Here is a 22,613-nt window from a genome sequence, read left to right as displayed (position 1 = left end):
GATTATGGTAACTGTAGTTAGTCCTGTTCTGTGGGAGAAATAAGTCTTCCCATCTTTTTCCTTTTCCAAGAGTCTTTCTCTTGGCTTATTCTTGGCCCTTTGCATTTCCATATTAATTTTAAAATCACTGTGGGATTTTGATTGGAATTGCATTAAATCTGTAAACCAATTTAGAGAGAATGAGCATCTTTAGAATATTGTGCTACAAATGTGGTATTTTTCTCCATTTATTTAAGAAATTATTATTATTATTATTATTATTATTATTTGGCCATACCCCACAGCTTGTGGGATCTTAGTTCTCTGACCAGGGATTGAACCCCTGCCCCCTGCGCTGGAAACACAGAGTCTTAACCACTGGACCACCAGGGAATTTCCTCTCCATTTATTTAGATTTTCTAAATCTCTCAGTGAGGTTTTATAATTTTCTATGTGGTGGTTTTACATATCTTTTGTTAGATTTATTTTCAGAGGTTTCATAAGTTTTAATGCTGTTATGGTATCTTTTAAATTTTTTTCACTTTCTAACTGTTGTTGCTGATCCCAAATATTTTTCTGGAAGAAATAACAGATGCAATTTGTATGTGTCTGTTATCTGCCTTGCTGGGTGGGATGGGAAGAATTATGTAAAGAGAAATGAACAGGAGAGAATGTTCACTTCGACATAGTCGTTTCCCTTTCATAGGTTTTTCTCCTTTGTGTAAAATTTGGGAAGTACTCATTTGTTTTCCATATGTGTAGCCTGTGGAAGAAAGGGCAGATAATGTATTTTTTTTCCTGTAAGAGTACACTGTATCCTTTCATGCTTTAGTGTTGCACAGGAGGTACTAATTAACTGCTGGGAGAAGTAAAAATTTTGAGTGGGCAGTTTCTGATCCAAATCACATTATTTTCTTGGGGAAAGGAAAGATTTGTTACTTAGGTTCCTCAGGAAGCCTGGTTGTCAAGGGTTTTTTAGATTAGCCAATGTGAAAATGCCCAAATCTTAAACATGCTAGTTCATTAAGCAATTCTGCTTAAAATGTGATGTAGAGAATTTCATAACCTATTTCATCTCAGTACTGAGAGATAATCAATTTCCCATTCTTGAGTATTCATCAAATGTTGTGCTAGGCTCCTGGAGAGCACATACCAGATAGAATCTCCCTCTTAAACAAACAAACAAACAAACAACACACACAAATAAATAACTCCCATCTTCCAGAGAAAATTCTTATTAGCACATGGTTTATTTCCCGCTAGTTTTCTTCCAAATGTATGTTTTTAAAATAACTGAGCTAATACTATAGACTCAGTTGTGTGTCCTGCTTTTTTTCACTTAGCACTGGAGCTTAAGATTTTTTAGTCATTGAAATACTTCGTATAAGTAGCCTTTTAATATGTGTAGAACTTCCATTCTGTGCCATCATTTATTTCATTTCCCCACTGATTGGACATTTGAATCATTTTCTGTTTTTCACACTTACACTAATATTTGGATAAACATTTTAAAAGCCTTTTCTGCATTTTAGGTTATTGAGGTCCTCAGAAGTGAAAATATTGGCTTAAAGAATTTGACCGTTTTAACATTGAAAAAATTTATTCAGTGACTATCGAGCACCATCTGTATGCCAAGTATTGGAGAGACAGTAAGGAACAAGACAGATAAGGTTCTCATTGTCATGGAGTTTACAGTTAGTGAAAGACAGAAAGATTAAACAAAGAGTTACACAAGCCAATTCATAGTTACAAAGTTTGGTAAGTGCTTAGGGGGAAAAAAAAGCACAAGATGTTAAACAGATTAGGAAACCTCATTGTGATGGTTCTAATTTAGGTGTGTGGGGAGGCGGGGAGGTTGGTCAGGAAAGGCCTCTTTGAGGGAGAGACGTTTAGGCTGATAGCCAAAGCACAAGTAGTGAGCGCTTGGCTCAACAAAGCAAAGAGGGCATAGCCTGCCTTAAGACTGGGTAGAGGGGCTTCCCTGGTGGCGCAGTGGTTGAGAATCTGCCTGCTAATGCAGGGGACACGGGTTCGCGCCCTGGTCTGGGAGGATCCCACATGCCGCGGAGCAACTGGGCCCGTGAGCCACAACTACTGAGCCTGCGCGTCTGGAGCCTGTGCTCCGCAACGGGAGGGGCCGCGATAGTGAGAGGCCCGCGCACTGCGATGAAGAGTGGCCCCCGCTCACCGCAACTAGAGAAAGCCCTAGCACAGAAACGAAGACCCAACATAGCAATCAATCAATCAATCAATCTTTAAAAAAAAAAAAAAAAAGAAGACTGGGGAGAGGAGGAGGTGGGGAAAGGGGTCTGGGACAGGCAAGGGTTCACTGGGGAAAACTTGGCACAGAAGAGCTAAAAGAATATCATTCTGTCAGTGGAGAGAGTGAGAGAGAAAGTGATGTGAAATAAGTAGATAGTTAGGGGCCATATCACGCAGGCCTTTGTAGGCCTTGTTAACAGTTGAGGTTCTTGAGAAATACATTGTCCCATTCCATTCCAGAGTAGCCCAGCAATTTACAATTATGTCAACCCTGTTGGAGTGCCAGTTTCACTTACTAACATTGATAGTCTTATTTGTAAAGGACTTTGATGATGTGATCATTGAAATGTTTTCATTTCAGTTTGTATTTCTTTGATGATTAGTGAGGAATAATCTTTCCCCAAATGTTTGTAGTTGTTTCATCATTTTTGACCATTCAGTTCATTTCCTTTCTCACTAAAAGATCATTTTTAAGGTTCTTCCACAAGTACTCAAGTAACAGACTGGGAACCAATTGTCAGGAATTTAAAGAAGAGTTTCTTACATGTCTCTCATCTTAGTTCTCTGGATAAGGGGCTGGATTAGGTCAAGAGTGGGTTTCTTTTGGCTGTGTTATTTGATGATTCATGGGTATACAAGTGTGTGGAGTTGGGAATTGGAAAAGAAACTGATAAACTCTGGCGACTGTTTTTCTTAAGAGCCAGTTCACATCATCCTTCCCCTAAGAAACAATCCAAGTCTCTGGTAACCAGAACCAATGGCTGCTTCTTTTACGTTTGTTTAGCTCATTGTTTTTACTCTTACTTAGCACTTCATTTCTTCTGTTTTAAATTGTTGGTTAGAGATTTTCTACCTTCATTAGGAGGCCCTTGAGGACAGAGGCAGTGGCAGTCTGGTTCATCATTGTCTTTGTGCCCCCACTGGCGTTGATACCATGCATGATGACGATATTTCAGACATGCCGTATGAATGAGCTGGCTGTTTATGTTTATGGCTCATAGCCCTTAACATTGATGGTCCTTTGGAAAGTTAGCTGGAGGTATAGCCTTCGTCTGTCCTGAGGCTGAGGAATAGCATACCTATGGTAATGTGTGAGCCTCCCAGGTTTGCAGGTCTTGACTGGGTTTCTCATCAATAGTAGGTTGTGTTCACAGGAAATGAAAACTGCCCAGGACCTGTAACAACTTGTCTGGGTGTTGGGTTTTGTTATCTTTTGGGTATTTTCACTTTGGCCAATACCAGTTGTGTGGGGGAGAGACTTAACTGGTTGGATCCTGTAAAATTTCAATATGATGATTAGATCTTTGTAGAGCTGAACCTCAGTAAACTCCTGCATGTACTTGTGAGAACCCAAATCAGAAGTGGACATAGGAACAAGATTACATTTCTGTGTTCTGAAATCCCACAGAGATCACAAAAAGGCATTCTTAATTTTGTATACCTGTGTATACTACATTCCATCCTAGGAATTGATACCAGTTGTTAGTGAAGCTGACAGCTTTCAATGCTTCGAGGATTGCTTAGTTTGTTAGGTGAGCCAGGTGCTCTGTTTCTCTGGTTTCTCCTGCTCATCCCCTACAATTTGGGCATTTTCATTGTCATTAGCACTTAATATTCCTGAGGTTACTATTGTGGATGTCATTTTTTATGTTAACTCTATACCTCAATACTGTGGATAATTTCAGTCTTCCTCGTGTAGTTTTCTAAATAATAACATTGGCATGTGTTCTAATGAAAATTGTAGCAGACTACCTGCCTTTTCTGGGTAGGTAAGGATTCTTTTGTTGTTATGAACTTTCCCCATGTTAGAATTTTCTGAGATAAATAGGGCTTTTCATTCCATTTGGCATACATTTATGAATGCTGTCACATGTTAGACACTGTGTGAGCTCTGTTAATACAGAGGCATTAAACCATGTGGTAAAGAGCAGTAATAGAGTTGGGAACAGGTTCTGAGGGATCATAAATGAGGGGTATTTAGCATATCCATGGAGGGTGTGATCAGGGAGGCTTTCTGGAGAAGGCAGCACTTAAACTGAGTTTTGAAGGAGGAACAAGAGTCAGTTGGTAACAAGGATGATTTTTAATCGAGGCAAGGCTGGAGAGAAGGAGCACAGTTAAGAAGCTACTGCTGAAGTACACACTACCACCTACAAAATATTCTGGTGAAAAACTTGAACCTGAATTGGGTCATGACTGTATGAGTCTAATTCCTAACTTACTGGAAATAAAGGGGATGGAGCAGTATGTTAAATGGCACCTTTGGGATACAGTTAGCAGAATCCAAAATGTGGGGAAACAGTGGTTATTTTCAACAAATAAGCTACAAGAAAAGAAAAGAGGAAGTAGAAATCTGTAGATTAAAAGAGCTTTAAGAGGGAATTCCCTGGCAGTCCAGTGGTTAGGACACCATGCTTCCAATGCCCGGGGCCTGAGGTTGATCCCTTGTTGGGGAACTAAGATCCTGCAAGCTGCGTGGCATGGCCAAAAAAAAAAAAAAAAAGTGAGAGAGATACATTAATGAAATGCAATATGTTGTCCCTGTTGGACTCTGATTTGAATAAATCATCTATAAAAAATTTATGAGACAGTAGGGAACATTTGAACATCTACTGGATAGTTGATGATATTGAAAAATTTTTTAAAAATTTAGGTGTGGTAATGGTATTGTAGTTATGTTAAGAAAATAGTTCTTATCTTCTGGGTTTACAGAATAAAGGTGAAATTAGGTGATGCTTAGATTTTGCTCCAGAGTGATCCAGTATGGGCTGGGTGCTAGGGGGAAGCAGGCATGTATTGATAAATTTTGAAGCTAAGTGATGGGGTACATAAGCTGCTTATTATGCCATTCTTTCTACCTTTGTGTATGTTTGAACTTTTCTATAATGTTTTTATTGATAAAAAGCTGTTACTGTACTCCAGGCAAGAAATATTAGGGACCTAAAATAAAGCACTGGTTGTAGGGATGGAACAAAAAGGATGGATTTGAGAAATAAGTTATAAGATAATTAGTTAAGGGCTTCCCTGGTGGCGCAGTGGTTGAGAATCTGCCTGCCAATGCAGGGGACACGGGTTCGAGCCCTGGTCTGGGAAGATCCCACATGCCGCGGAGCAACTGGGCCCGTGAGCCACAACTACTGAGCCTGCGCGTCTGGAGCCTGTGCTCCGCAACAAGAGAGCCTGCAACAGTGAGAGGCCCGCGCACTGCGATGAAGAGTTGCCCCCGCTCCCCGCAACTAGAGAAAGCCCTCGCACAGAAACGAAGACCCAACACAGCCAAAAATAAATAAATAAATAAATAAATAAATAAATATATATTTTTTAAAAAAAAGATAATTAGGTAAACTTAGATGTTTGGGGCAGAAGGGGAGGGGAGTCTAAGTTTATGGTTTAAGAACTGAGTACTGTTACCTAAGTTAGGGTGAATGGAAGCAATGTATCTTGAGGGGTTGGTGCAAAACAATGATATTGGAAGTTTGCTTTTGTACATACTGAGTTTAGGATAGCCAAGCCACGTAGAGATGCATAGTTGGTAGCATACAAGTAAAGGTAGGGCTTGATATGGATCAGTATGTAGGTGGTGGTTAACCTTAAGAAAGGCTGAGGTTGCCCAGGGAGAATATGTACAAGAGGAAAGGAAAGGGGTGCTCCTGAGAGGGGCAGAGAAAGAGGAGCCATTTAGAATTCTGAGAGGAAAGGTCAGAGAGGTAGGAAAGTAGGATTTTTAAAGGAAGTCAAGGAAATAGGAAATTTTAAGAAGAGTATGGAAACCATGACAAATCCAGTAGGAAGGTCAAGTAGGATAAGAACTTGTCTAGTTCCTCTTGATTATGAACATTGAAGGCCTTTGGGGAGCCAGTGGTGGGTGGGAAAGCTTTATGAATAAACTATATTGCTATACTGCAGTTATTAAGTCCCTTTAGAGTGGATTAATAGACTGTAGATCATATTAAATTTTTGTTAATTAGCTAGAGAGTTATGATTAAAAGCAAAAGAGCTTTTATTTTATTGGGAATTAAGATCATTACCCTTCATTTCCCTGGTGCCATCAACTTGAAAATCATGTTCACGTGTGCAGAGACCTTTTCAAAGTTTACTTTAGTTCTCTTTCTATGAAATTTTGCTCATTTGCACAAAAATTAGTGGATTTGAAGCTGCCACAGGAGTTCAGACTTTTAGAATTGTGAAACCTGTTTTAAAACCAGTTTTCACATTGAGTCTGTTGCTGTGCTGATACTCTTCAGGGTGAATGCAAAATCCTAGCAGTAGGCAGATTGTGTTGCTTATTGTTGGTTTTTTTTTAAGATTAATTTTTTGGATTTCTGTTTTAAAAATTGTTTTCTTTTTATTTAGCTCCTTTTATCCCAAAGTGCAGATGAAATAATGGGTGTGGAGTTGCTGTGAAAAAGTTAAACAAATCAGTTGAAATGTGATGTGTTAATGTTACTACCACCACGTGACTGTCAGTACTGTATCTCTGTCGGGCTGGAATATTGACAGTTGACATTCCAGGCACTCTTCTACAGCAAACAGAAAAGTTTTGGCAGAAGGGAAACAGCCCTCTGCCCTTCCTACCATCTTCTTTGCAGGAATCTTACAATTTGTATTTATTTTCCTGTAAGTACAGAACTGTGAGAACTTGTTTCACTTGAAAAACCCTCACACAGCAAATTGTCCAGCCCACATATGGACAAAGGAATGACTCAAGCTTTTAGGGATTCTTTTCCTTTAGTTGGTAACCTCTGACCAGACTATCATGTAGTCTGAGAGCTGAAATTTACCCGTTTTTCATAAGATGGTTTGAGAGCTTGGTTGTGAGAAGGGGCCAGTAAGAATTCTTCTCTCTTCCCAGAGCAGCATTTAGCCCACACCGGCTGCCACTCCGTTGCCTGTTGAGTCATTCCCACAGTTCTATATAGAGCTTTTCTGGCTTTTCTTTTAAACATGATGTTCTTGGAGTGAGAAAGAAAGGAAGTTTTTTCCCCTCCACAGAATCTCCCCCACCGCAAATCTGCATTGCTTTCTCTTTTCTAATAACAGAATATTGCCGTCAATCATTCTGAGACTACTTTCTCTTTTAAGACCTCTAAGCGCTTTCATTTATCATTTGTGTGACTACGTGAGCATTAAGGCATTTGCTGGGCTGAGTTTGCCCAGTAGGCTTTCAAGATACAGGCTGTCACCCAGAAAAAACCGAGGCATTCTAGCTAAACATACCAAAAATGGATTTCTAGTTTTCAGCTATTTAAAAGTCAATCAGGGACTTCCCTGTTGGCGCAGTGGTTAAGAATCTGCCTGCCAATGCAGGGGACGTGGGTTCGAGCCCTGGTCCGGGAAGATCCCACATGCTGCGGAGCAGCTGAGCCTGTGTGCCACAACTACTGAGCCTGCACTCTGGAGCCCGCGAGCCACAACTATTGAGCCTGCACGCCTAGAGCCCGTGCTCCACAACAAGAGAAGCCACCGCAATGAGAAACCCGTGTACTGCAACAAAGAGTAGCCCCTGCTCATTGCAACTAGAGAAAGCCCGCGCACAGCAACGAAGACCCAACGTAGCCCCGCCCCCCCAAAAAATTCAATCAGATATGCTGAAAGGCATCTTAATATCCTTATTATGAATATCAGTAAAAAGTACTGTGAAGGGAAGGAATGAGTTTTTAATTTTGAATAAATGGAAATTGCTAAAATTTGAAAAGATTTTAGTTTCTTTTTGTTTTTGCGATGAAAGATTAAAATGCCCATGTTCGTTTTTATTCAGAAGATCCTGCTCTGTGCTAGTGGAAAAAGGATTGAAGTTTGTTTATGAGGAAAGGGAAATTCTTATTTCTATAACTGTCTTCTTATGTGTTCCAAACGTCCAGCAAGATCATAAAGCATTTTAGAAAAGTCAGTAACATCAGTAAGCTGTCTATTCACAGATCCCGTGTCTTACACAGGCACAAGTAAGGAGCTCTTTTAGGGGTTTGGCAGATCTGAAAGACAGATTATAGCTCCGGAATGTATTCAGATGACTTTTTGAAACAGATATTTTAATTGGAGAGGGAGTGGAGAAATATCTGTGCTTCTGTAGTTAAACATTCAACTTCCTTAGCCTGTTATCTATAAATACCACAGACGAAAAAGCCGTTAGAACGCTTTTTCAGAAAACTAACTCACCGTACATATTTATTTGTGTGTATGTGTTTATATGTGCCTGATCCCCCATCCCACCTCCCATTAGTGGGTCAGTAATTGGGCTGTGTCTTTCACAAGATTGAGCTGTTTGGATTATGTTTAATCTGTTGCTCTAAACTGCATTAGCAGCAGAGTCCCTCATACTAAGGTTTTGAACAAAACTTTGTCTTCTCTTCTTGAAAAGAGGGGAAAAAAAGCAGTTGATCTCTTTTCTGAAGGTCTTTCTGTCCGTCTCTCCCCTCCCCCCAGAGACGAATAGCAAGGGGAGGAGCTCACTCACTGTTCTAACCACACTTCATATGTCTTAACTTGAGTGCTTTTTGGTTTCCTGTCGGCAGTAAATCAACTCTGTGCCATCCTGACTTGTGTGAAGGGTGGATAAATTGGTAACTGCACTCAGAAGGGGAGTGAGTTCTCACAGTCTCATCTGAGCATAAGGCATGAGACTGAATTTATGAAAGCTTTAGTAGCCTCTGAAGACAACATCTTTCTTCTGCGACTTTGAGGTTTTTTCATTATATTTGTGGGCTCTTGTTTCTGAGAAGAACCTGTCATGACGCTACTGGAACCTGAGATGTTAATGATGGCTGTACAGTCCGGTAATTCCCGTATTGCCTGCAAATCCTATTTGCCATAGGTTTCTTAAAAAACATTGGGCATATTTGTACTAGGATTGGATGGAGATGGGGAGGAAGATAGAGGGAGGGTAAATATAAATTGTCCAGTAAATGTACTGCATTTTCAGGTTTTTATTGTAAAAAATATTAATAATTTTTTCCTGATTGCAAATTTTAGATCTTCAGACATAGCTTTGAATTAGATGCTAACCGATCTTAAGACTGTTCAGTGAGGAGACGTGTGAGAAAAAACTACTTGTCTTCTTTAATCAAGTATTTTTTTATTGTCCGTGGTGCTGCTTTTAATGAGGGATAATTAAATTGCTTTTGCTGTTTTATACAGTACTGTCTTTAATCACTAATCTACACTCTTCTTTAAATGACTCTTTGTGAAAGCGTGTCTTAAAATTTTTCCTTAGCTGTTCTTCTCTTTTGTGGTAAATCTTTTATTTGTATCATCTTTTGGTTCTTTGGAAATGCTCTTGATAACATGTAGGATTGGGACTCTGAGTTTTGGAGATGAGGAAGTTTGAGCAAGGAGGCAGCCAGTCAACAGAAGGAATGCAGGATTTTTGAAGTTCTATCTCTTAAAAACAGTTTTCCCAATTTAAAAGTGTCTTTTAAAACATTTTTAAAATCCCAGTTTGTTTTTAATGATTTCTTTTAGTGTTCTTAAACTTGTAAGTTAGATATCTAAAAATAGGGAATGTTCTTTTGTTATTTTTAGACTTCTACTAAAATGTAGTCTGTAGTGTTTTCCTGTTTCAGAGAATATCTTGAAAGATTCATACAAGTGGCATTTGGGGACCTCTACCCATCCACTGGCCTTCACTCAAAGGAAAATTAGACTCCTGGGTGCTGGCAGATACTGTCTCAGGCAGAACTGGTCTCACTGTTCTCCTCGGGGAGCGCTTAGATAGTATGTTGAAAGACACAGATAGCCATCTGAAGACACAATCAGATGCTATCACATTGCACTTTATGGACAGGGTATGGACAAAAAGGAAAGATATTGCTACCGTTCTGTTTTTTCTGGTTTTACAAATAAGATCATGATGAGTCAGTTATTAGTTGAGTCTTTCTGTTCATGTATGCCTCTGCATTCCAGGTTCCTTTCCTTTTCCTCCCACAGATCTTTTGAGCTTTGTGTTCTAAACAAGATAGTATGCTTATCTGAATGTTTCCCATCTGTCTTTGATGAAATAGTTCCCAGTTAAAATGAGTCAGATTTTTTTTTTTTTTTCCCTGTTCTGTATCCTGGTTCTCTGCTGTATGTGGGCAAGTGCATATTTTATTTTAGGGAGTAGAAGTTAGCATTTGGACTCTCTCTCCCTTCTTTGATCATCTTGTTACTTACAGATAATCTCAGTCCAGTAACTTTTCTTAATAAAAGTTAAAAGATTGCTTTTCCACCTTCGATTTAACTGAAAAAACAAAAAAAACCCAAAAAAAAAAGATTGCTTTTCTCTGAGCTGGGGTCTCACTGTTCCTAGCTGGATAAGGGAAAGGGACTTACTTAATATTTTCTTGTCTTGCCTAAGAGCTGGTTTTCCTGTGACATATGTTGGGTAGGGCCAGCCACCCATCTGTTGGACCAGCTACTTCATAAAACTTTTAAACGATAATAGTATGTAAGACAAGTATGGATGAAATTGACAGGGGTGTTGGATACAGGTAGAATGAAAGGTCTGCAGAGAATAGCATGTATGTGGACCTTTTTCTTTTGCATATGTTCATAAAAGTAGGGAAACTGGGTATAGAAAGGAGTAATAGCAAACTGATTGCTGTAGTACTTGTGGTTCCTAAATGTTCAAAAACCTTAGTACTGTGTTGCTTTGTAAAATTGTTACTGTGTTCTTCTGAAGCTGTAACCATTATACTGGATTGTAATAGTAAATAATGGGTGTATGATAGGAAATGAAAAAGCATCTCTTATGAAGCTTTAATAAAAAAAAAGCCTATCATTCTTTCTATAAAGTCAAGACATTTAGACTATGTGAGCTGTAGGTTTTCCAGCAATAAAGTATTTGGATTTCCATGAATATATGCTTTATAGGTGAAACTACTATTTAATGAAATGTTTAAAGTAATGAAACTCCTTTGACAAGATTCAAGATACAAGGTTTTCACCCTAAATTAAACTTTAAGATACTGAATGTTACGGCAAAGTTCCAGGATACGTTGTGTTTTCATTTGGTATTTGAAGCTTGGAGATTTTTGGTGAGGCATACTTGCATGAGGAGACTTTCATCCTCCTCACTGCTGGTGGTCTCTTTCTGACCCTTTGAGATCCAGTACAGATGCTGCCTTTCTGTGAAACCTCTCTCGATAGAGTCAGCCCTTCCTTCTCTCTGTTCCTGCAGCACCACCTTTTACAGTGTAGACTAATTATTGTTTTTCATGTCTTCCTAATTAGATTATTAGCTTCTCAAAGGCTATATATTCATCCATATATTGGCTCCTGACATTGGCACATGGTAGACACTCAGTATGTATTTTCTTTTTATGTATGTATATATATATATATGTATGTATGTATGTATGTCTGCGTTGGGTCTTCGTTGCTGTACGTGGGCTTCCTTTAGTTGCAGCTAGTGGGGGCTACTCTTTGTTGCAGTGCATGGGCTTCTCATTGCGGTGGCTTCTCTTGTTGCGGAGCACGGGCTCTAGGCGTGCGGGCTTCAGTAGTTGTGGCACGTGGGCTCAGTAGTTGTGGCTCGTGGGCTCTAGAACGCAGGCTCAGTAGTTGTGGCGCATGGGCTTAGTTGCTCCGTGGCACGTGGGATCTTCCTGTACCAGGGCTCGAACCCGTGTCCCTGCATTGGCAGGCAGATTCTTAACCACTGCGCCACCAGGGAAGCCCCATGTGTTTTATTTTTTTAATGAATGAAGAAATCTGGTTTGGCATACTTACCCTAATAAATTGGCATAAGCGTCCTAAATCAAGATTTTATGAAAGTATTTTAAGATCTGTTGTTGTATTAAGACATGAATCCTCTAACTATCATCCTGTATCTTAGCCAGGCCTTGCCCTAAGCGTGTGCTGTTGAAAGCACAGCTTTCAAAACAAGTTCTTCCGCATCTCAGGATGTGCAGTGTGCACTGTCTTCCTGCGATGTGTACTGCTAAATCCAAGTGTTCTGATCAAGTCACAGAGGATTAAAGCACCTATCACCCCTATGGAAACCTATCTAGATCATTGTGATTAGAAAACTAATTATCTGAGATGGACATTTGGGATTTCTGAAGCTAAGACTAAGGGAATATTGGGGCACAGCACTGACTCTGGTATGTTTTAGAACCAAGGAATGCCAGGGCTCAGCCCTTGACAGCTAATATGTAAGGCTTTGACCAGGCAGGCCCTGTCCCTGCATCCAGCCAGTGCAGTCTTCTTACTAGTTTATAACTGTACAACAGTGGATCATAGTTCCCTTTGTAGAGAAAAGGATTGAAGCAATTTCCTAGGTATATTTGGTCACATGATATACACCTGATCTTGATGAGGCACGGTGAGGGAGTTTGTTTTTTCCGTCTCTCTTGTGCGCATGTCTCTGCATACCCACCCACCCACCCATGCACACACACAGACTCCATCCACACCCTACACGCCCCTCCCCACTCTTGTCTTGTATAGGATATCTCTGGAAGGACTGTAAGAAACTGGCAACAGTGACTGCCTTAGGGAGAAGGGATGGAGAGCTGGGGGATTGGGACAGAAGAGACTTTTTGTTCCACAAAAGAATGGAGTTCTCTTTTAAATTTATTATGATTATGGGATACCCCATAATTGTGAAAGAACATGTAGAGTACATATTACAACAGTATATAGAACACACAAGCCCATGGACACATTATCCAACCTGAGAAATGCAGCACAGTGTACACTGAAGTCCTCTAATTACCCTCTTCGATTTGTCCCTTAGAAAACCGCTTTGTTAGTTTGCTTTTAACTGTATATACCTTTTAAATTTTTTATGTGTGTACCCCATACATGCTACCATATAAAAGTGTTTCCTCGGTCCATTTACTCTCTCATTCCTTGATGTCTGTGTACCTAATTCTTGCATATTTATTTAACTTCTGGTTCCCTAATCATTACAGTTTGCCTCTGACCTGTATATTTTATAATAGTATGGGTTAGAGAGAGAGGAGGAGTAATTCGTAAAAATAAAGTTAAAGGAAGATGGTGGGCAGACAACTTTTGCCCTTTTAGGTGATACATTAATTCTTTAAGGAAGGGCCCCCTGTTTGGGTTCACATCACTCAGGGGTCTATAGCGCTAGTGAAAAACTCCAGAACCTTCAGCAATAACTACCTTTCGGATCTACTAATACTCTAAATATTAATGTGGGCTTTTAAAAATATGTTTTTGTTTATGTTCAAGCAATTTTAGAGCTTGAAGGAAACCTTAGGTATTTTTTTGTCCTCTCCTTTATTTAAGATGAGGAATTTGGCCCTTTGAGGTTAGTTAATTTCCTGAAGTCACATCATTAATTAGTGGCAGAGATGGAAGGAGAATTCATTTCCTTACTCCCATGACAGTGCTCTTTCTGCTATAACATACTTACAAAGAAACCATCAGAGACCTTTGATGTATGAGATTGTTTATAATTTCCCCCAGAGATCTTGGTTTCTTTGGGTTTTCCCTTGCAGGTTTCTCCCACTACTCAGAATGACTCACATCTTAAGAGGTGGAGATAAAAACCAGTGCCTGGGTGTCTACCTCCTGCCCCTGGGAAGTGGAGTCAGATGCTACAGGCCCTGTGGTTCCCTGGTTCCCTGGTGGACCTCCATCTTGCCCTGCCTTCTCTGGCCTGAGTGCTGATCTCATACCTTGATGATGATCTCAGAAGACAGGTAGGCAGACAAACAGATGTTGTCATCAGTATTCTGGATTACATCTTACTGCCCTTTCTCTGACTTATTAATTTATCTGGGGTCCCATTAGAGTAAGGACCTAGATCAAAGGAATTTGAATTCATCTGTCTGTCTCTATCTTTTTTTCTTCCCTTTTGTTTCCTTTTGGATGAGGCAAGCTGTCAAGACCATGAACCACAGTTTTAGCTTTATTAAAACAGTGCCAAATTAAATAAAGATGAGTCTCATACAGTCTTGTTTTTTTTGGAACTTCACTTTTATGATTACCACATGCATTATTTTTGAAAGGATTTTCTTTATAATAACAAGGGGGAAAAAAATTAAAAACCTCCCGCTCTGCCATCAACAACAAAAAACAACGTTCTCTGCCTTGCTCTCAACAAGCTAAAGGGCAGTATCAGGCTGAGCTCATGTTGTTAGGGGTCTAGGGCATCCTTAATCTCACGGCAGCCACATAAATGGGGTGGTGGCAGCAGTCTAGTGAGAGTACAGAGGGCCTAGAAAAGAGGTATCTGTGGCAATTACATAGTGAAAATAAACTCAGTAGTGAAATTTTTATAGTGTATCACACTTCTAAAGTGTTTTTATGTATATTATCTTATTTGATCTTCCCAACAATTTTAAGGTATCTGTACCTTCACATTTTGTAGGGTAGGAAACTGAGGCTTAGAGAGGCTTCAAGACACACAGTAAGAGATGGAATATATGTTTAAATTTAGGTTTTTTACTTGAAACACTACTTACTTATACGTTCCATTTAGAATGAAAAGTCAGGTCGTATCCCTCCTCACTGAGAACCTGCCACTGGTTCTTATTCACAGAAAAAGCCCAAGTCCTTACAAGGCCCCAGCCCTGTAACTCTCAGACTACACTCCTCCTCCTCTTCCCTTGCTCATTCTGTCCTAGCCGTGCTGGCCTCTCAGCTGACCCTGCACACCTTAGGCTGTGCTCCTGTTTCAGGGCTTTCCTACTTGGTATTCTTTCTGCTCGAGCACTCTTTGCTGGGTAGCCTCACGACCTGCTCCCTCACCTCCTTCAGATCTTTGTTCCAATGTCACTTTCTCAGTTAGGCCTTCTCTGACCATCCTGTTTTTCAAAATTCTGCTTTTATTTTTCTTCGTACCACTTACCATCTGACAGAATACAGTCGTCCCTTGGTTTCTGTGGGGAAACCAAGGGCCGACTTGGTTCCAGCCCACTCCCCACCCCCAATACCAAAATTCATGGATGCTCAAGTCCCTTTTATAAAATGGTATAGTATTTGCATATAACCTTTGCACATCCTCCCGTATATTTTGAATCATCTCTAGATTACTTATAATACCTAATACAATGTAAATGTTGTGTAAATAGTTGCCTGCGCAGCAAATTAAAGTTTTGCTTTTTGGAACTTTCTGGAATTTTTTTTTTTTCCCCAAATATTTTCATTCTGTGTTTGGTTGAATCCGTGGATGCAGAGCCTGTGGATATGCAGGACTGACTATATGTGATTTATTTGTTTATTGGCTACTGCTGTCTTTCCCTACAAGAAAATAAATACCTCAAAGTAGGGGATTTTTCTCTCTTGTTTTTCTGCTGTGTTTCCAGTGCCTGGAAGGGTACCTGGTGCATAGTATGCACTTAATAATAATTCTTGAGTAAATGATTTACCAAAAAATTTGGGATATGTTTTTGGAATATGCTTTAGGCAGGTATGTTCCTGAGGACATGCCTTTCCACTATTCTGTGTAGCCTGCACTGCAGTAACTAGTGCAGTGGTTTTCAAGGTGTGGTCTGGGGACCTCTGGGCATCTCTGAGACCTTTCCAGTGGATGTGAGATGGAAGCTCTATATATTTATACTGAGGTGTTATTTGCCTTTTTTACTATTGTCCAGTCATGAGTGTACTGTGTAGTTTTCCAGAGCTACATGGTGGTATGATATCTCAACAGATTGAATGCAGTGTCATGTATGAAAATTCAGCTGTCTTAGTAAGTTGTATGTTAAAGAGATTTGCAAAAATGATAAAATGGCACTCTTTTTGCTTTTTTTGTTTGTTTTGGAAAATATATTTTTTCATAAAAATATATATGTTAACATATAGTTGGGTTTATTGCTTTTTTTAAAGAAATAATAAATATTTTAAATGCTTTCAGTTTTAATTTCTTATATGATAAGTAGTAATAGATATAACTCATATAAACAAAAGCTCTTTGAAATTATCAGTAACTATAAGAGGGTAAAGGAGTCCTGATGTCAAAAAGGTTGGGAAGAATAGGTATAGTGTTCAGGAGCGTAGACTTTGGAACCCAGGTTTCTTAGCTCTGCCACTACTACCAGCTCTGTGACCTTGGGCAAATTACTTAACCTCTCTGTGCCTGTTGGTTCGTCTGTTTAAAAAAAAAAAGGTAATAGTATCAATACCAACCCCAAGAAGTTTTAAGTATTAAATAACTTAATGTATGTAAAATGCTTATAACAGTTCCTGGTACATAATAAATGCTGTATGTTTTTTGATGTTATTGTGGTTGTTTTTGGTTTTTGTTATTGGGCTTTGAATACTATTAGGTGCAGATAGTTTTTATTTCTTCCTGGATATTCTGACAACTTGCCACAACTCTCTTGATATTTGGCAACTCATAAATTTTTAAAAAATATCTTTCTTCTTTAATCTTGAAGTACTTCTGGAAATTTGTTCTAAAGATATTTTAAAAGGTATATATATGTGTGTGTGTGTGTGTGTGTGTGTGTGTGTGTGTGTGTGTGTATAAGGATGCTCATAGCAGTATTTTTTTAACATCTTTATTGGAGTATAATTGCTTTACAATTTCGTGTTAGTTTCTGCTGTATGACAAAGTGAATCAGCTATATGTATACATATATCCCCAGCAGTATTCTTTATGATAGAAAATACAGAAACAACCAATACTTTAGCAATAGAGTATTGGTTAAATAACTTATGATATATTCATATAATTGGTACTAATGTAGTCATAAGGTTATTTAAAGATGTGGGAAAATGTTTACCATTTATCCATATAATCCTAAAAAAATGGCTATAAGGATATACATCAGAATATTAATAGCTGTCTCTGAGTAGTGGGATTTCATAGTGGATTTTTTTTTCTTCCTTTGAGTTTTCCTGTATCTTTCTAATTTTCCATCTTAAGCATATATTTCTGTTGTATTGAAATAAAGCTCATATTAAATAGATGTGTGTGTATGTGTACACACATAGGTAGTTGAAAGAGGCAGAAAATGACTGGAAGTGTAGTGTCTTGGATCAGGAGCTAGAACTGTTGATTTTGGGACCTCTGACCTCTGTCAAAGCACTCCACTGACCAAACAGTGAATGATAAGGAGGCACTCCATCCCTTATTCCATCTGACCAGTCTAGTTTGTCTAAACCTCTTTTATATTTTTTGCCTTTGTTTCTATTTTGTAAGATTTATTGAAATTTATCTTCGCAGTGTTTGTATTAGGTCGTGTTCTTGGCAGAGCTGCAGATCCTTCCCGTGCACAGTAACTTACTCTCAATTTGCTGAACCTTTCAGCAAAGTTTTTATGAACTAAAAACACACTAAGTTTTTTTGTTTGTTTTTGATGGGTAAGAAAAATCTGAGTTCTCTTAGGCATAAAATAGTGGTGTTAGTATAAAATATTTTAACTGTTTAAAAGTACCTTTCTGTAGTATATTTAGTTCTTTGACTGTAGGGTAGGTGTGAAAATCCTCTTAACAATCCATCTACTCTTTATCAGAAAGCCAAAATTCATATTGCCTCATCTTTGCCTTGTAGATAGGAACTGAAGCACTTATATTGAAGAATTATATTCCTCAAATCAGTGCCATAAGACAAATTTATAAAATATTTGGCTGTGTAGAGTATTGAAAATTTATGGTTTTAACATTAAGTAGGCTATCCAAATGGATGCTATAACCTTGCTAACCCTTCTAACACCTTGCTACTCAAAGTGTGTTCCAAGGACCAGCATCATCTGTATCACCTGGGAGCCTGTTAGGAATGCACAATCTCAGGCTCCACTTCAGACGTGCAATCAGAATCTTTATTTTAACAAGGTCCTCAGGTGCGTATTAAAGTTGAAGAGTGTTGTTCCAACAGATATTTTATTTTTATTGACTTTGCTTTGGAGGTGAACAGGTGAAAGAAGTAAAGACGATCTGTTGGTGTATTTTTTTTTAAAAAAAGGAGCAAACTGTTGATACATAAAACACACCCTGGACAGCTCTCCAAAGAATCATGCCGAGTGAAAAAGCTAATCCGGAAAGGTTACCTATATGATTCCATTTGTATAACATTCTTTTTTTTTTTTTTATGTTTCAAACTATTTTTTATTAAGTATGACTAGGAATATAATTATATGTGTGCGCGCACACACACACACACACACACACACACACACACACAGTGCTTCTAAAAGAGTATTAACAAATTGCAAATATTAAAAAGTCCTAAAACTGGCAAAAATAGCAAGCATTTATAACTATTTCAAACACATCATTCCAAAAAAAATTATTTGTGAAATTCACGTTTTTAAGGCACAAAGTAATTTAACTTTCAAAGATATGGGTTTTCCCAACTAGCATTCGAAGATGTTTAAAGCTCTACTCCAAATCCCTTAAAAACATATTGAAGAGACATATAAAATCAAGTCATGACATTAGGAGAACTATTGAACAGTGGACTCCCCAAGCATTTTCCCTTAGGGAGAATAGGTAGAGTACTTAAAATGATTTTTTCCATTAGGTATAGCAATGAATCAATTTGAAATTACTGAGTACCCAGCATTGTAGCATGGAGGAATAATGTGTATAACATTCTTGAAATGACAAAATGATAGTTATTGAGAACAGATTGATGCCTCTTGGGGGCTGAGATGGGGTGATGCTGGGAGGAAAGTAATTGTGGCTATCAAAGGTCAACATGAGGGATCCTGTAGTGATGGAATATTCTGTATCTTGATTGTATCAGTGTCAGTATCATGGTTGTAATGTTGCACTATAGTTTTGCAAGCTGTTATCATTGCGGTGGTGGGGGGGGGGAACTGGGTGAAGGGTAAACCGGATCTCTGAATTATTTCTTACAACTGGGTGGGAATCTATAATCATCTCAAAATAAAAAGTTTAAGAAAACGCAGACAGTTAGGCATCTTTTCAAAAAGTTAAACAGATTTACCATATGACCCAGAAATTCTACTCCTAGATGTATACGCGAGAAAACTGAAAACATCGCTCCACACAAAAACTTGTACACAGATGTTCATAGCAGCGTTAGCCAAAAGTGGAAACACCCCAAATGTCCATCACTTAATGAATGGATAAACAAAATGTAGTATATCCTTATAATGGAATGTTATTCACCAATAAAAAGGAACGAAGTACTATTCTATAAAATGGATGAACCTTGAAAACACACCAAGTGAAAGAAGATAGACACAAAAGGCCACATACTGTATAATTCCATTTATATGAAATGTCCAGAATAGGCAAATCCATAGAGACAGAAAGATTAGTGGTTGCCAGGGCTTGGTGTTGGGGGGTAGGACAGTGATGGGGAATGACTGTTAATAGATGCAGATTTCTTGGGGGGTGTTGAAAATACTCTGGAACTAGATAGTGGTGATGGTTGTACAACTTTGGGAATATTCTAAAAACTACTGAATTATAGACTTTGAATGGGTGAATTGAATAGAATGTGAATGATACCGCAATTTAAAAAAAAGTCTGAGGGAAACAATGCAGCTTTCTCTAGAGTGACAGGTAGCCTATCAGTTGTTGCCTGGGGCCAGAAGCAGAAAGAGAAGTTAACTACAAAGGGGCATAAGAGCACTTGAGGGGGTGAAAATATCATGTATCTTGATTGTCATATTGGTTATGCAGGTGTATACATTTGTCAAAAGGCATTGAACTTGTATGCTTAAAATGGGTAAGGCTATCATATCTAGATTAAATTTCAATAAAATTGATTTCAAAAACTTGTAAAATTATCTCTGATTGTTTTAAGCTTAAAGTCACCTTTACATTAAAACTCTCTCATCTTTATAAATACAAGGCTAACAACTGTTTAAAAAATTAACTTGGTGGACTCTGACTTCTATTGCTAATTTCTATCTCCCTTTTCCATCTAGTCAGTTTACAAAGTGAAATTAGATTGATCATTTTCAGTCAGACTGTGCTCTTATGCTTTTGAACTATTGTGATTCTGTTGCTGTGCTTTTCAAAACCTATGAGTGGGTGTGATTATTCTAAAAATTTTTTTAAAGTTTAAAGTTTGTGGAACATTTTATGGGCTTTTGTTGCTTTTTTCCTTTTATGTACAACAGAAAAATGTTCCATTGGGTATAACAAATCAGGTTGACTGCCTTTCACCTTCATACACTCTGGAGTACCCTGAGCTAATTTGGGCACCAGGAGATTGGAGTTAAAATTACTCTCGAAGGAAGTAAGCCAAAAGGAGAAAAGGAGGTAGCACTGCTAGGTAATGTTTAAAAAACCAAACAAAACACAACAAAACCCCAAGTGTGTGAACTTCTTTCCCACCCACATCACCTCTGTCTCCCTGATCTCTTGTCAGGAAGTGTGCCATATTACACAAAAACCTCCAAGGTTTGAGAACAGTTGTGGAAGATAATCTCTAAATTAGCAAAACCAGCTCTGTAGGTGGTTCCTGAGCTTTCTCCCTGAGGTTTCCTTCCCTTGCCCTCACTCATTTCTTGGGCCTAACCATGCCTAAACCCAGGGGTAGAGTACTTCCCATTTAAAATTCTCCACAGGTGAAGAAAATTTTTATTATTTCCCTTAAGCTTAGGCAAGACAGCCTTATATTTGAAAAACAAATCATTAAAAATTAGAGATAGGAAACTATATTCAGTATCTTATAATAACTATAATGGAAAATAATCTGAAACTATATATATGTATGTATATAACTGAATCACTTTGCTGCAGATCTGAAACTAACACAATATTGTAAATCAACTATACTTAAATAAAAATCCCTTTACTATGTTAACATAGATAACATGTTTTAAGAAAAATAGCTGTATTTTCTAAAATAAAAGATTAGTAAGAGAATGGCATTGTTTTACATTTTTGCATATCTCTTTAATATGTGGCTTAATAGAAGAAAGAAAAAAAAAAACTAGTAGAGACCAAACAGGACAATGCAACAAACCACAAAACATAAGAGACACATTTATAGAGTATGGAATTCTAAGTATATTTTATAAGAATTCCAGGAAAAATGTAGAAATATATTTAAAATAAAATAATAGTAGCTAACACATTTTAAATGGGATTTACCATGTGCCAGTGTTCCAAGCTCCTTACATATATTAGCTCTTTTAATCTTTGCAATAACTATGTGAAATGGATGCTCTCATTATCCCATTTTACAGATGGTGAAATTGAGGGGCAAAGTAGATAAAGGAACGTGTCCACACACCTGGTAAGTGGTAGAACTAAGATTGCACCCAGATGGTCTGGCTTCAGAATCCATGCTCTTTACCACTACATTATATTGCTTTCCACGTTAACTTTTATCCCCCAATAAATATATAGTAGCTCTCGACAGGCTACCCAGCTTGTCTAGGTTCCTTGTCCTATTCTTTCATTACATAGCCTACCTTCTTTTTTACCCTCTTCCCTCCCTGCCTTATCCCCTGCACCCCAAGAACACTATGACATAATTGTTAAACACATTTCTAACTTTTTTCTCTTTTTGAATATCTGTATTAAATTTTCTTGTCCTAGATCTCCTCTCTACATAAGGATGACCTTTTCCCCTACATTTAACCCAACTTAGAAAGCCTTCATACAAGCCCTAACCTTTGCCTAGAAGCTTCCCTCTTTTTAACAGTGATTCTTGTACCTGTTCACGAGGATTAGAAAGGACGCTATTTTGAGTTGCAGTGTAGCAAGATTTCTGACTCAACACCCATGGCCCAAACCAGCTTCATATGTTTGAAACTAAGCAAAACCTCCTGAGTGTGTTGCCATAAACGTGCATTAGAAATTTTTTCCGATGTAGCAAATGGTTTCTGTGGGTAGGAAGTAGATTTAAATCTGTATATCTTTAGAGTAGGAACATTTTCTATGTGAAGGTCCTTGCTGACTCTGGTAAGAAAAAAAGGTCTCCCTGCCTCCTTCCCCCTTTTCTTCTGAGCTCTGTAATATAGAGCTTTCAGAACATCCTAACAGTTGAGTTTTATATCTGCTAGGTCAGTCCATGAGATGTTTGCAAATAATCTCCCATTAGTTTTATGCTAAAGATCCCCTTGCAGCTTGGCTTTTGGTCAACTGACTCAGTGTTACTAAATTTATATTTAATCCCAACTAAGGTGGTTAGTATGAATGTTTTTAGAAAAGTCTTGATAAATTTGAAGGAAAACTTTTTTTGATGTACTCTTAGAATTTCATAGGTGTTACCTGAAAAGTGTTTGAGAATCTAGAAAAACGTGGTCCCCTGCATAGGGATCATATGCTAGTTTCGATAGTTTAGAATAAGAGCGTAGATATCTAGGTCTGAAGTCAGTATTTGTACTCATGAAATAGTAGGTGAGTTTCTCAGTGTGCATGGTTCATTTTATCCATTCCTGCCTACTTCTCCAGCTGCACCTCCTGATCTTTTTCCTTTTGCTTTCTAGGTTCCATCCTTCCTTAGGATCTCAGAGAATGCCCCCCTAGCGTGCCCCTCCCCTCTGGTT

At 38.3% G+C, this 22,613-nt stretch overlaps 1 protein-coding gene across 12 annotated transcripts in view; it reads left to right on the top strand.

Moving 5' to 3' along the window:
- The window catches only part of MRTFA (myocardin related transcription factor A), a 206,395-nt gene that overhangs the window by 87,641 nt on the left and 96,141 nt on the right, over positions 1-22,613 (top strand). Inside the window, exon 2 of one of the 12 annotated variants that reach the window (XM_082350105.1) lies at positions 13,686-13,889. The exons of 10 other annotated variants lie outside the window; for them this stretch is intronic. Coding sequence is in view for 1 of the 2 variants with exons in the window: in XM_082350097.1 (XP_082206223.1) it covers positions 8,969-9,014 (46 nt within the window). In the remaining variant the exon portion in view is untranslated. Of the gene's footprint in view, positions 1-7,821; positions 9,015-13,685; positions 13,890-22,613 lie in introns of those variants that run through there. One more of the 12 variants, XM_082350097.1, reaches the window with a different exon arrangement.

The sequence above is a fragment of the Balaenoptera borealis genome, assembly GCF_965194805.1.
Source record: "Balaenoptera borealis genome assembly, chromosome: 13".
Taxonomy (NCBI): domain Eukaryota; kingdom Metazoa; phylum Chordata; class Mammalia; order Artiodactyla; family Balaenopteridae; genus Balaenoptera; species Balaenoptera borealis.
This window is presented reverse-complemented; position numbering and strand designations above follow the sequence as displayed.